This window comes from Palaemon carinicauda, chromosome 41, assembly GCF_036898095.1.
Source record: "Palaemon carinicauda isolate YSFRI2023 chromosome 41, ASM3689809v2, whole genome shotgun sequence".
NCBI lineage: Eukaryota > Metazoa > Arthropoda > Malacostraca > Decapoda > Palaemonidae > Palaemon > Palaemon carinicauda.
Window position 1 is genome coordinate 56,607,585 of NC_090765.1, and position 15,839 is coordinate 56,623,423.

The window sequence follows — 15,839 nt, forward strand, 5'->3', positions numbered from 1 at the left end:
CCACACTGTGAGGTAATGGGAGAAATTATGAGTGTACTTGGGTTAAAAGGAGATATGAAAGGGGGTGGGGGGGGGGGTGATAGGTGGATCATAAAATTGTTGAGGATTGTTGTTGATTTTATATAAAGTCTTATGAGAACATCTGTATACTTACAATAGTTATCATGTATCATATTTACTCTATACACACACACACACACACACACACACACACACACACACACACACATATATATATATATATATATATATATATATGTATGTGTATATATGTATGGATATATATATATATATATATATATATATATATATATATATATACACATATATATCCATATATATATATATATATATACATATATATAAATTATATATATATATATATATATATATATATATATATATATATATATATATATATATATATATATATGTATATATAATCATACACATATATTTATATATATACACACAAAATATATACATATATGTATATTTAAATACACATAAAATTTATAAGTTATAATCCACAATAATCTATTATCAATAAAATTGTTTTTATCTTTACTTAAAAACTATAAACCACATAACTATGTAGAAGACAAACCTGATGAAATTGAATAAACTTATAATGAAATAATGTGATAATGAATAAACTTAATAGAAAAAAACACTATCAATAAACAGATATACAATTCATAGCCGAATTCATAATGAATGCATTAAAATCCCTTCAGCCACTTGTTTGATGGGAACTGCAGGAAGGAAAGATTGAAGTAAGGAGATATTTGAGAGAATAAAAAGTCAGGATATTAAAAAATGTTTTTAGGTGTCGTTAAAATGTACTAAAACTTTGGCGTTCTAGATGAAATAAGGTAGGATTTTAATGGAAAAAATGATAATCTAGAAGTTAAAACAAGTAAAACAACTTAAGATATTAAACTAAAAATGTAAGTGAACGTCTGAAAAAATATTTGAATAAAAATTGGTTGTTCTAAAAGATGAAAAAGGGTAAGATTTTAATGAAAAAATCAATTACAGTCTGGAAACTAAAACGAGTAAAAAACTTAGGGTATTAAACTAAAAATATGAGTGAACGTCCAAACAAATATATGAATAAAATTCTATTGTTCTAACAGACGAAAAAGGGTAAGATTTTAATGAAAAAAATTAAAATCTGGGAACAAAAACGACTGAAAAATATCTTAGGTTATTAAACAAAAAATATGAGAGAACGTCCATACAAGTATTTGAATAAAACTTTGTCGTTCTAAAACATGAAAAGGTGTAAGATTTTAATGAAAAAATTTACAATCTGGAAGTTAAAACAACTCAGGGCATTAAACTGAAAAATGAAAGTAAACGTCCAAACAAATATTTGAAACCCACTCCGGGATAACTCATCTATTTGTAAAAAGAAGAATGACGAATTGGAACCAAGTGAAAATGGTCTAAGATTTCGCACGACAGAGGACGAAGGACAAACACATTCCAGCAATCGTAAATAACAAAGGAATGAATTAACTGGGGTCATATTTTGTGAGAGAAGAATAACGGTCGAAGAGCGAAAGATGAATTGTCTATAACTGATATTTTGCTCCGGAGACAAAAGGGCAAAAGACTCTAAGGTTTAAGGTTTAAAGGCCGTTCATGAAAGGCAGAGGCAAGGGACAGTGATATTACCCTATCAAGCAGGACAATGCCTTAGAGACTGACCATATACAGTATATACATGATCAGCACTTAAGCCCCCTCTCCATCCAATCAAGGACCAAGAAGGGCCAGGTAATGGCTGCTGAGTAAGGTTTAAGGTTTAAAGGCCACGCATGAATGGCAGAGGCAAGGGACTGTGACATTGCCCTATCAAGCAGGACAATGCCTTAGAGATTGACTGTATATACATAAGATAAGTTCCCAAGCACCTCTACAGACAAGCTAGGACCAAGGAAGGCCAGGTTATGGCTGCTGATGACAAAAGGGCAGAGACTCTAATGTTTAAGGTTTAAAGGCCACTCATGAATAGCAGAGGCAAGGGGCAGGGACATTACCCTATCAAGCAGGACAATGCTTTGGAGACTGACCATATATACAGTATATATATATATATATATATATATATATATATATATATGTATATATATACATATATATATGTATATATATACATATATATATACATATATACGCATATACAGTATATGATCAGCAATTAAGGCCCTCTCCATCCGAGCTAGGACCAAAGAGTGCCAGGCAATGACTGCTGATGACTCGGCAGATAGACCTTTAGGCTCCCCCAAACCCATAACTTTAGCTCACAAGGATGGTGAGGTTGCAGCGAGTCTGAGCGGGATTCGAACCTTAGTCTAGCGATGAACATTCAGGAACATTACCCCATAGACCACTTACTCGTGTCTCCTGACCCCAAGGTTATATCCAAGTAGATCTCCGTGGTGTGTGTGGGGGGGAGGGGGTTCCCACACGACCCGGATGCTGCTGGAGGACACGGCGTCAGCTCTGACAGACATTGGAGACGCTGAAGGGGCTTCGCCCTCAGTTCGAACCTTGAGAGAAACGTTTGAGTTGGGTAAGAAAATATTTACAAGAGGATTATATGTTATGTTTAATGTTTTTATGTTGAACAGGCTGCTAAGTCTTTTTATAGTTTAGTATATATGACATATTCGTTTTGATGTTACTGTTTTTTAGAATAATTTATTGTTAATTTTTTCTTAGCGTTTATGTATTTCCTTATTTTCTTTTCCAACTGAGCTATTTTTCCCTGTTGGAGACCTTGGGCTTAAAGCATCCTGCTTTTCCAACTAGGGTTGTAGCTTCGCTAGTAATAATAATAATAATAATAATAATAATAATAATAATAATAATAATATTCTCTCTGATATATTTGAATTAGATAGGGACATAAAATATGTATCCTTTTTAACAGTATTTAAGATAAAGATAAAAAAAGAAGAGTAATTTCTTTACAGAAATATAAATGAAATAAGGATATAAGAGTCTATATAAAAATTAATATGCATTATAAATATGCTATTGAAGTGGACATTGAAAATATTTGCACAAAATAATAAGGTGTATTCTTGTAAATATATTATAAATTTGGGGTACACAAATGTGTTCAAAAGAGAAAGTATTATGCTTTTTATAGTAATAATAAAATGAGATAATTCTCTAAAAGTAAAACTACCAAAAACAGTATATTAATCCTGTTTACAGAGGTAAATGAATCAGACAGGTATAATATTTATGTTTAAAATGTAAAGTAAAATAGTTGTTTACGACATCTCTGTAGAAATAATGTAGATCCCATGAATTTATAAATTAGATTACATTTAAATCAAGTTTTGTTACTAGTCTCTAGTTACAAAAACAAGTTTTAGTAGCTACAAATATCAGGTGTCAGAAGTTTCAATGGTTATTTGAGGGTCGCTCATGAATGGCAGAGGCAAGGGACAGGTCAATGTCCTAGAGACTGACCTTATATATATATATATATATATATATATATATATATATATATATATATATATATATATATATATATATATATATATATGTGTGTGTGTGTGTGTGTATATATTATATATACATATATATGTATGTATATATGCATACATAATATATATATATATACATATATATATATATATATATATATATATATATATATATATATATATATATATAGTTTACACACATATACATCTATATAAACATATTTATCTATAATCAGCACCCCAGCTCGCTATCCCTCAAGCTAGGACCAGGGAGGCCCAGGCATTGGCTACTGATGACTCAGCAATTAAACCTACAATACAGACTCTTCATCCCTAGCTCACAAAGATAGTTAGACACTAGAGACTATCCATCTTTGAGCGGGTCTCGAACTCCTGCCTAGGAGATTACGAAGCCGAGACGTTTCTAGAAGGCTAGCACAATATATTATCGGTATTATAATATTATTATTATCTAGCTATGTCCAAAACCTCACCTGCAAAGGCTCAGAATGTGGAGACGACCCCAAGTGATTAGCAGCCAGGAGTCTGACGAGGTACTGAGTGTCTGGGAGGAGAGGCGCCAATCTGGCGTTGTGGTTACTCCCGACAATGACTTCTTCTTCGCCTTCCCCCCAGGACCCTGGGTGGGAGAAAGAGTTTGGAAATTTGAAAAATGGGTACAAGGAGAGCAGGGAGGATCTGTGGAGCAATGATAAATAAGTGAAGGGATTTATTTAAGAATCTGGAAGCGAATGGTTGTGAGAACTGGGGGGATAATAATAATAATAATAATAATAATAATAATAATAATAAAAATAATAGTAATAATGATAATAATAATAACAACAATAATAATAATAATAATAATAATAATAATAATAATAATAATAATAATTTATTTTCTTCTTGCTGGAAATAATTCATGAACATTACATATCTACGGATTAATAATAATAATAATAATAATAATAATAATAATAACTTTTCCTCTTGCTGTCAATTATCTATGAACATTAGGTAACTATGGGAAGTAGAATGTAACCTAAAATTAATAATATGGTAATTTGCATTTATGACAGATAAAGAAATAAGGTTATCTTCTTCAAAAAGTTATCATGATAACCAACCAGAAGAATATAATATGGATGCAAAGTGATAATCCCCTAGCTCGCAGGACAATGCCCTAGAGACTGACCATATATACATATGATCAGCGCACAAGCCCCCTCTCCATCCAATCTAGGACTGCTGATAACTCAGCCTGTAGACCTATAGGCTCCCCCCTCCTCCCCCTTCTCCCCCCTCCTCCTCCTCCCCCTCTTCCTCGTCCTCCACCTCTTCTTCGTACTCCCCTTCCTCCTCCTCCTCCTCCTCCTACCCCTCCCCCTCCTCCCCCCTCCTCCTCCTCCTCCTCTTCCCCGTCCTCCTCTTCCTCCTCCTCCTCCTATCCCTCCCCCTCCTCCCCCCTCCTCCTCCTCCTCCTCCTCCTCCTCCTCCCCCTATTCCTCCTCCTCCCCCTCTTCCCCCCCTCCTCCTACTCCTCCTCCCCCTCCTCCTCCTCCTCCTCCTCCTCCCAAACCCCATATTCTTAGCTCACATGGATGGTTAGTTTGCAGACACTACAAGAAACTATCGAGCTTGAGCGGGACTCGAATCCCAGCATGGTGATCGCTAGCAGGGACGTTTCCAATAAGCCACCACAGCACTAAGAGGAAAAATTATATGGAAAAAATAAACGCAGCTTTAAGAATAGGATGAATAAATTCGCACGGCATTCTTACCTGTAGTTTGTGTGTATTGTACAATGTACTTGTCGACGGAGGTGTGCGATGTGGACGGTGGTAGCCAGGACACAACGAGATACCTGGAGCCTCTCTCTGATACCCTCAGCCCGTGTGGAGAGCCAGGTACGTCTGGAATGAATTCACTGGAAATTAGGAATGACTGGGAATTTCATATGACTGGAATAATTGCTGGGATTTAAGAATGACTAGGAATTTAATATGACTGGAATAATTACTGGAAATTAAGAATGACTAGGAATTTAATATGACTGGAACAATTACTAGTAATTAAGAATGATTGGGGAATTGAATATGACTGGAAAAATTACTGGTAATTAAGAATGACTGGGGAATTGAATATGACTGGAACAATTACTGGAAATTAAGAATGACTAGGAATTTAATATGACTGGAACAATTACTAGTAATTAAGAATGATTGGGGAATTGAATATGACTGGAAAAATTACTGGTAATTAAGAATGACTGGGGAATTGAATATGACTGGAACAATTACTGGAAATTAAGAATGACTAGGAATTTAATATGACTGGAATAATTACTGGGAATTAAGAATGACTAAGAATTTAATATGACTGGATTAATTACTGGAAATTAAGAATGACTGTGAATTTGATATGACGGGAATAATTACTGGTAATTAGGAATGACTGGGAATGTAATATGGCTGGAATACTTACTGGAAACTAAAAATAACTTTACAATAAATATGAATAGAATAATTTCTAGAAATTAGGGGTATTTAATATGACTGGAATAATCCCTGGAAATTAAAATGACTGGGAATTTACCATGATGGAATGATTACTGGAAACGAAAAAGCACTTTATAATAAATATGATTGCAATAATTTCTGGAAATTAGGAATGTCTGGAATAATTACAGGAAACTAAAAATGAATGTAATTTCTGAAAATTCAAAATTGATCAAGTATAAAAATGACGAATAATTTCTGGATATAAAATATTACTGGAAATTAAAAATTACCATAAACAATCACTGAAATTTAAAATTTACTAAAAAACAAAAAATACTGGAAATTAAGAATTTCTAGAAAAGTTACTAGAAATCAAAACCTACTAAATATTCACTGGAAATTTAAAAGTTTTTGTAAAAATTACTGGAAATTTAAAGGTTCCTAAAAAATTTCCTGGAAATTTGAAAGTTACTAAAAATTACTGGAAATTAAAAGTTCCTAAATATTTATTGTAAATTAAAAGTTATTAAAAATTTACTGGAAATTTAAAAGTACCTAAAAATTTACTGGAAATTAAAAGTAACTAAAAATTTACTGGAAATTAATTCACTAAAAATTTACTGGAAATTAAAAGTTACTAAAAACTTACTGGAAATTAAAAGATACTAAAAAATTTACTCGAAATTTAAAAGTTCCTAAAAAATTAATGGAAATTAAAAGTAACTAAAATTTACTGGAAATTACTGCAATTTAAAAATTACTAAGAATAATGGAATTATTAACTACTAAAAAATTTACTGGAAATTCATGTTATTAAAAATACTGGAAATTTAAAAGTTACAAAACTTTTACTAGAAATTGTATTTCTCCACAGGTACACTTAAAAAGTGTAAAAATAAAAAAAAATCGACCTATTTTAATACCAGGTTAGTTCTAACTTTGCTTTTACAGCACATTATGCTGTTATGCTGTGCATTCTATGCATAGCTTGATTTTGTATTTTGTTTACTCTCGCTAAAAAAAAAAAAAAAAAAAAGAAAAAAAAATAGATGGTCCATTTTTCCTGACCTGGTAAGTGGAAGCTTTTATGTTGTTAATGTTGATTCCGGAAAAAAAAAATGACGATTACGAGAAAAATAGTAATTTTTTTATTACATTTGGAGGTTTTTCAGTAATGTTTGCTTACTTCAAAACAACTGATTGGATATGTAACTAGAAGGGCACTCAGTAAAGCGCAGACCTCCGCCACGGCAACTTATTTCTCGACCTTATATTTGACCGTGACTTTGACCTTAACAGGTATTAATTGGCGTGGATTCTCATACACTCAAATATGAACCAAGATTGAAGTCTCTGTGACAACGATGTCCAAACTTATGGTTGATTACGCGAATTGGACATTTTTCTTGATCGTGACCTTGACCTTTGACCTTAACATGTATTAATTGGCGTGGATTTTCATACACTCACATATGAACCAAGTTTGAAGTCTCTGTGATAACTCTGTCCAAACTTATGGCTGATTACGTGAATTGGACATTTTGCTTGTCAGTGACCTGGATCTTTGACATTGACCTTCCAAAAATTCATAATTTCCAGCTTTTCACCTAACAGTTAATCCCTGCAAGTTTCATTACTCTACGATTAAAATTGTGGCCAGGAAGCTGTTCACAAACAAACACACAAACACAAACCCGGGAGTAAATTATAATCTTCCAACTTCGTTGGAGGAGGTAATGATATAAATGTATGTAATAGTAAAAAAATTCACTGACCTTATAAATACGTGATAAGAATTTTTATTAATTCTACGAAGTGCTGTATAGAAAATTAATGTTATATAATTAACAGAACTTACGCAAAGTATAATATACACTAGGAAAATCTCCGTAAAAAAATATACCGTTTTCAACCGTATTTCAGTAAAATACAGGCGACCGTAATTTTATCTTACTTTGTTATTATCTTCCACGAGTTGGTGACCGTAACATCACTCTTTCACGTCAATATATATGTTTTTAAAACGGTAAAAATCCTGGAATAAATGTTGGCAGTGTAATCCATGGGCTTGGATAGAAGTTTCCTAAAGCGCCATGATACAGTAAAGTTAAGGCTCTTATAATATTCGAACCTATTTTGCAATGGCTTCCTAAAATAGGAAAGATGATATCATTAAAACCTGTAAAGTTTATTCTTTATTTTCACCCTTGGACTATACACTGTTTTTTTCCTCTTAAAGGTTTGCCTTTTCTCATTATAATTTCTCCTTTGAAAATATAAATTAGAAAACAAAAACCACTTGAATTTCGCGATTTTTTCATGAAAAAAATATAAAATGTAAATAAATTACTTCTTGGAGCTCACATTTTTTTTTATGAAAAATCATAAAATCGAAATAAAAAACCTCTCGAATTTCGAAATTTCTTTATGAAAAAATATAAAATAGAAATAAAAACACCTCTCGAATTTGCTATTTTTTCAGGAAAAAAACATAAAATACAAATAAAAACCACTCAAAGTTTGCATTTTTTTCATAAAGAAATATAAACTAGAAATAAAAAATCTCTTGAAGTTCGCATTTTTTTCCACAAAGAAATATAAAATAGAAAAAAAAAAACTCTCGAAGTTCGTAATTCTTTTTTCATTAAAAAACAAAATAGAAAAAAAAACTCGAATTTCGCAATTTTTATGAAAATAAAAATGAAATAGAAAGGCAAAACCTCTCAAATTCGCAATTTCTATTCCTCAAAAAATATATAATAGACTACTCTCGAAATTCGCAATTTCTTCTTTCTTCCTCTTAAAGAAATATAAAATGGAAAACCAAAACCTCAAGAAATTCAAAATTTCTTTTTAAATGAATAATAAATAGAAAATAAAACCTTTTGCAATTTCTCCTTAAAAAGTAATCAAACAAAAAAACACCTGTGTGCTAACCTTGAAAATATAATATAGAAACCTCTCTAAATTCACCATTTTTTTCTTCTTTCTTCCTCTTAAAAAATTCAAAATGGAAAACCAAAACATCTCGAAATTCGCTATATCTTCTCCTTGAAAAATATAAAATGGAAAACCAAACCCTTAAGAAATTCAAAATTTCTTCTTAAATGAATAATAAATAGAAGAAAAAACCTTTTGCAATTTCTCTTTAAAAAGTAATCAAAAAAAAAAAAAAAAAAAAAAAAAAAAAAAAAAAAAAAAAAAAAAAAAAAAAAAAAAAACACCTGTGTGCTCACCTTGTACGATGAGGGTGATGACGTAAGCATCCCTTCCGTAGGCGTTGGATGCCGTGCACGAATACTCGCCCGCGTCTTCCATCTTGACGGAAGGAATCACCAGCTCCCCTCTCACGCCCCCGGGGACTTCGTGCACGACGCTGAAAAGGAGTAAGTCGTGGGGTGAATGGAGGGCACGATGGTAATGCACGATGAATGAAGGAAATAAGAAACACGACTTTGGGGGAAGATGGAAAACTGGTTAAATTTGGGAAATAAAGATTATTCTAAGAAAGGACACGATGATATTGCACGATGGCTGAAGGGCACGTTGAAAATAGAAACACGACCTTACGGGAAGATGAAAAACTTATTAAATTAAGGAAATAAAGATTTTTCATAGAAAGGATACGATGTTAATGCATGATGAATGAAGGGAAATAAAAACACGACCTTAAAGGACGCTGGAAAAATTATCAAATTTGAGATACAAAAATTATTCAAAGAATGGACACGATGATAATGCACGATGAAGGACACGATGTAAATAGAAACATGACCTTAGGAGAATATGGAAAACTGGTTAAATTTGGGAAATGAAGAATATTCAGAGAAGGACACGATGATAATGCACGAAGAAATTTAAACTCGACCAAAGGGGAAGATGGAAAACATTAAAATTTGGGAAATAAAGAATATTCAAACAAGTACACGATGATAATACACGATGAAAATTGATACACGACCTTAGGGAAAGATGAAAAATTGATTAAATTTGAGAGGCTAAGAATATTCAGAGGACACGATGATAATGCACGAGGAAAATTGATACACGATCCTAGGGAAAGATGAAAATATTGATACACGATCCTATGGAAAGATGAAAAATTTATTAAATTTCAGAAGCAAAGAATATTCAGAAGACGATGATAATACACGAGGAAAATTGATACAAGACCTTAGGGAGAGATGAAAAACTGATTTAATCTGAAAAAAAAAAAATGAAGAATTTCAGGGGACACGATGATATTGCACGAGGAAAATAGAAACACGACCTATTGATTATATTTAGGAAATAAAGAATATTCAAAGATGACCAAGTCTCTAGGGATCTTATACACGACACTGGAAGAGAAGATTATGGAACACAAGATGAAATCGTGTACACGACATTCAAGTGTGTGGAATCTTCATCAACATTTATTATTACTATTATAATTATTACTATCCAAGCTACAACCCTAATTGGAAAAGCAAGATGCTATAAGCCCAGGGGCTCCAATAGGGAAAAATAGCCCAGTGAGGAAAGGAAATAAGGAAATAAATAACTGAAGAGAACAAATTAACAATAAATCATTCTAAAAAAAGTAATGTCAGAAGAGATATGTCATATATAAACTATTAACAACGTCAAAAACAAATATGGCATATATAAACTATACAAAGATTCATGTCCGCAGATGGACAGCATCGCTTTGAAAATAATGATCGTTTCTTCGCACGAATATAAATAAAAAAAAATCGTACATGGATTTAATGCGAATGACAGATTTGTTATTAATGGCCGAGAGGTGTCAGTGACTGGATAAACTTGAAGTTAATTAACGACTGGGGGGAGGGGAGGGGAGGGGAATCATCATTTTCGCCTATTGACGCAAAGAGACTCAGGGTGATTTCGCCAGTCGTCTCTATCTTACGTTTTTATTTCAATACTTCTCCATTCATCATGTCCTACTTCACGCTTCATAGTCCTCAGCCATGTAGGTCTGGGTCTTCCAACTCTTCTAGTGCCTTGTGGAGCCCAGCTGAACGTTTGGTGAACTAATCTCGCACGAATATGAATAAAGATTTCATACACAAATTTCATGCAAGGGACAAAATTGTTATTAATTATCATTATTATTATTATTACAAGCCAGGCTACAACCCTAATTGGAAAAGCAAGATGCTACAAGCCCAAGGGCTCCAATAGGGAAGATAGCCCAGTGAGGAAAGGAAACAAGTTAATCAATGAACTACAAGAGATGAACAAACTATCAAAATGAAATATTTCAAGAACAGTAACACCAGTTAATTAGATTCTTCACATATAAACTATAAAAAACTTAAAAGAAAAAAAAAACAATAAGGGAAATAAGATAGTAAAGCATGTATTAGTGTACTCCCCAAGCAAGAGAACTCTAATCTAAGAGAGAGAAAGGCCATGATACAGAGGCTACGGCACTACTAAATTTCCATTTCGAAACAGAATTATTACTATTATTATTACTATAGTCCATTTCTTTTAGCGAGTCATATTTGCACCGACTCGCAGCCGTGCCAATTTAGCTCGGAAAAGTTTCCTGATCGCTGATTGGTTGGACAAGATAATTCTAACCAATCAGCGACCAGGAAAATTTTCCGAGCTAAAAGAGCACCGTTGCGAGTCGGTGCAAATATGACTCGCTAAAAGAAATGGACTATAGCTAAGCTACAACCCAAGTTGGAAAAGCAAGATGCTATAAGCCCAAGGGCTCCAACAGGGAAATATAGCCCAGTGAGGAAAGATAATGACCGAAATGTGTCGGTGATTGGATAAACTTGATGAAACCTCATCAGAGAAGCATCACTCATGTTTGTTGTTATAAAAAATGCTCTCTTCTAGCCGTTATTCAACCGGTTCTCTCTCCCCTCTCTCGTTATTTTGCCGGTTTTCCACCCCTCTCTCTTTCCCTCTCTCTTCCCCTCTCTTTTCTCTCAGGCAGAGGGAAGCTATTAGTTAATTGGTAATCACTGCTTGCTTGCATTTTTGTTTATTTGTTAATGCATAAAAGCATAAAACTAAATATAATATTGTGAAATTTTTTTGATTTTATATATTAATCAATCAACGAGAATTCGTTCATAATTATATCCGGGAAATTTGATAATTATCATATGATTAAATCTGATTATTTATAATTTGAGATTTTTACATCGTTAGGTATTGATTAAGCATTATTATTATTATTATTATTATTGTTGTTGTTGTTGATGTTGCTGTTATTATTATGATTATTATTATTATTATCATTATTATTATTATTATTGTTATTATTATTATTATTATTATTATTATTATTATTATTATTGTTACTACTACCACTACTACTACTACTACTACTATCATCATCATCATCATCATTATTATTATTATCATTATTATTATTATTACTTCTAGCCTAGCTGAAAGAGAAATAAATCCTATTTTTGATTTGTGTGTTGTTGTAATCCCAAGTGAAAAGGATTACTTCATTTAAATGAAAACTTCGAATTACATTTGGTGCATTATTAAGAATATTTTAATTCTATAGATTAAACCCAGTATTTCAAGCTTACCTGGAAATACTATACGAATTTTGCAGAATAATAATAATAATAATAATAATAATAATAATAATAATAATAATAATAATAATAATAATAATAATAATAATAATAATAGGTGGAGTTGAATACTATGGCTGCATCGGCAGAATTCAATTTCTTGTCCAATTTCTCGATTCTACGGACAATTCTTTTTTCAGGGTTACTACATTCAGCTAGCAAGGTGGCGAAGGTCATCAGGTGGGTGAAAGATACAAATCAGGTTAAGGATGGATGTAAATAATACAAGTACAAGTAATACTCGGAAATTACAATAGATGGATGTAATTAATACAAGTAAAAGTAATACTCGGAAATTACAACAGGTAATTTCCGAGTATTACTTGTACTTGTATTAATTACATCAATCCTTAACCTGATTTGTATCTTTCAACCACCTGATGACCTTCGCCACCTTGCTAGCTGAATGTAGTAACCCTGAAAAAAGAATTGTCCGTAGAATCGAGAAATTAGACAAGAAATTGAATTCTGCCGATGCAGCCATAGTATTCAACTCCACCTGTTTGAAGGAGGGTCTCCTACCAAGAAATAATAATAATAATAATAATAATAATAATAATAATAATAATAATGAAAATATAAAATAATAATAATAATAATAATAATAATAATAATAATAATAATAATAATAATAATAATAAAAATAATAATGAAGATTTTGTAGGAGAAAAACAAGCTAAAATAGACAGCAAATGCCAATACATTTTCATGGCATTCCCATGACGAAACTTTAATCCAGCGAATTTCCAGTATGGACAGCATTCCGATTTGCACATTATATTGCACATTTCATGTTCTGGCTGCAAAAAAAGAGGGGGGGGGGGGAGTTCGACACGTCAAAGTGAGAGCTATTTTGCATTCCACTCAGTCACTAATTTTGGCAAGCAACGAATATGGCAGTTTTTTTATCAGTGTAATTTATTGCGAAATAAATGGTAAGCAACATCTGGCATCTCAACTGATGAATGAGTGTTGCCATATTGAGGTTCTGAGATGCTGGAACGTCGGACGAAAGAACAACTATTTCGAGTGAAATATTCAATTGCAATTAACTGTTTCGAGTGAAATATTCAATTGCAATTAATTGTTTCGAGTGAAATATTCAATTGCAATTAATTGTTTCGAGTGAAATATTCAATTGCAATTAACAGTTTCGAGTGATATATTCAATTGCAATGAACTGATTCGAGTGAAATATTCAATTGCAATTAACTGTTTCGAGTGAAATATTCAATTGCAATGAATTGTTTCATGTGAAATATTCAATTGCAATGAACTTTTTCGAGTGAAAAATTCAATTACAGTTAACTGTTTCGAGTGAAATATTCAATTGCAATTAACTGCTTCGAGTGAAATATTCAATTGTAATTAATTGTTTCGAGTGAAATATTCAATTGCAATTAACTGTTTCGAGTGAAGTATTCAATTGCAATTAACTGCTTCGAGTAAAATATTCAATTGTAATTAAGTATTTCGAGTGAAATATTCAATTGCAATTAACTGTTTCGAGTGAAGTATTCAATTGCAATGAACTGCCTCGAGTGAAATATCCAATTGCAATGAACCGTTTCGAATGAAATATTTGACTGCAATTTTTATGCATTGTGATAAGTGATGCTGTCCTGCTATAATCCATAGTGTTTAAACTTCCCGCTTATTTAATTCTCACTGATTTTCCCTCGGTTTATGAGTCGTCGTGAATGGCAGAGGCAAGGTACTGGACAATGTCCTAGAGATTGGTCATTTATGATTATGAATTGTTTCATATATGACATATCTCTTTTGACATTACTTTTTTTAGAATGATTTATTGTTAATTTGTTCTCTTCAGTTATTTATTTCCTTATTTCCTTTCCTCACTGGGCTATTTTTCCCTATTGGAGCCCCTGGGCTTATAGCATCTTGCTTTTTCAATTAGGGTTGTAGCTTGGATAGTAATAATAATAATATCATTGGTGGAAACGTCGTGGGCGGCCAATGTAAATTCGTCGCCTCTCCGCATAAGCCAGAATGACCATATTACATTTATCCTAAATGATATAATGGTGATACTCCATCTTGTCTTTTCCAAATTTTAGCTTTCATCATTTCAACTGTTTACACTCTGTGTCTTCTTCCTTTATCTTGTAAATCTATCTCCTGCATGTCTTGTAAAAAAGCAATTATTTACTAAAGAAAATCTTATTCCAAACCAGTAGAAAACAAGAAACAGGAATCGTACAGTTAGAAAAAAAACCGTAACTTTAATTGGAAAATCTCCGTAAGAAATATACCGTTCTCAGCCGTATTTCAGTAAAATACTGGCAACCGTAATCTTACCTTACTTTGTTATTATTTTCCACGGGTTGGTGACCGTAATATCACTCCTTTACGTCAATATATCCGTTTTTAAAACGGTAAAAATCCTGGAATAAATGTTGCCAGACATTTACCGTTTTTTAATAAAATTTTTTAACAGTGTATAGAAAATTCTTAATCCCATCTACACTTAAAAATTTGCATTAAAAAACGGTAAATGCCTGGCAACATTTATTCCAGGATTTTTACCGTTTTAAAAACGGTTATATTGACGTAAAGAAGTTACAGTCTATTAAGGTCAGCAACCCATAAAATATAAGAACAAAGTATGGTAAAATTACGGTCGCCTGTATTTCACTGAAATACGGCTGAGAAAATATTTTTTTTTTTTTTTTTTTTCAGGGAATCCCTCACCTGTTATCCAAGGAGTGGACGTGAGACGCCTGCCAGATCAGCGTGATGGGAGGATCTCCGAGGGCGTGGCAGAGCAGAGACGCCCTTGAGCCCCGTCTGACGGACACCTTCTGCTGGAGACCGGGGTCGAAGCGCGGTGGAGCTGAGAAAATGAAGGCGTTTACGTTAGATTGTTTAGTTTTCGGTATTCTAAAAGTTTTTACGAAGTATGTGACAATTATTATTATTATTGTTATTATTATTATTATTATTATTATCATTATCATTATTATCATTATTATTATTATTATTATTATTATTATTATTATTATTATTATTATTATTATTAGCTAAACTACAACCCTAGTTGGAGAAGCAGGATGCTATAACCCCAAGGGCTGCAAGACAGAAAAATATATCCCAATGAGCAAAGGGAACAAGGAAATAAATAAACAAGAGAAACAATGAACAATTAAAATAAAAGACATTAAGAACAATAACAACATTAAAAT

General features: G+C 32.3%; 1 protein-coding gene across 1 annotated transcript in view; it reads right to left on the minus strand.

Moving 5' to 3' along the window:
- Positions 1–15,839, minus strand: part of LOC137632433 (cell adhesion molecule Dscam2-like) — a 187,160-nt gene that overhangs the window by 38,678 nt on the left and 132,643 nt on the right. The window contains 6 exon segments of the mRNA XM_068364365.1: positions 1–5; positions 2,407–2,561; positions 4,010–4,155; positions 5,297–5,428; positions 9,253–9,392; positions 15,349–15,490. The exon segment at positions 1–5 is cut by the window's left edge and continues 177 nt beyond it. Of these exon segments, the coding sequence (XP_068220466.1) occupies positions 1–5; positions 2,407–2,561; positions 4,010–4,155; positions 5,297–5,428; positions 9,253–9,392; positions 15,349–15,490 (720 nt within the window).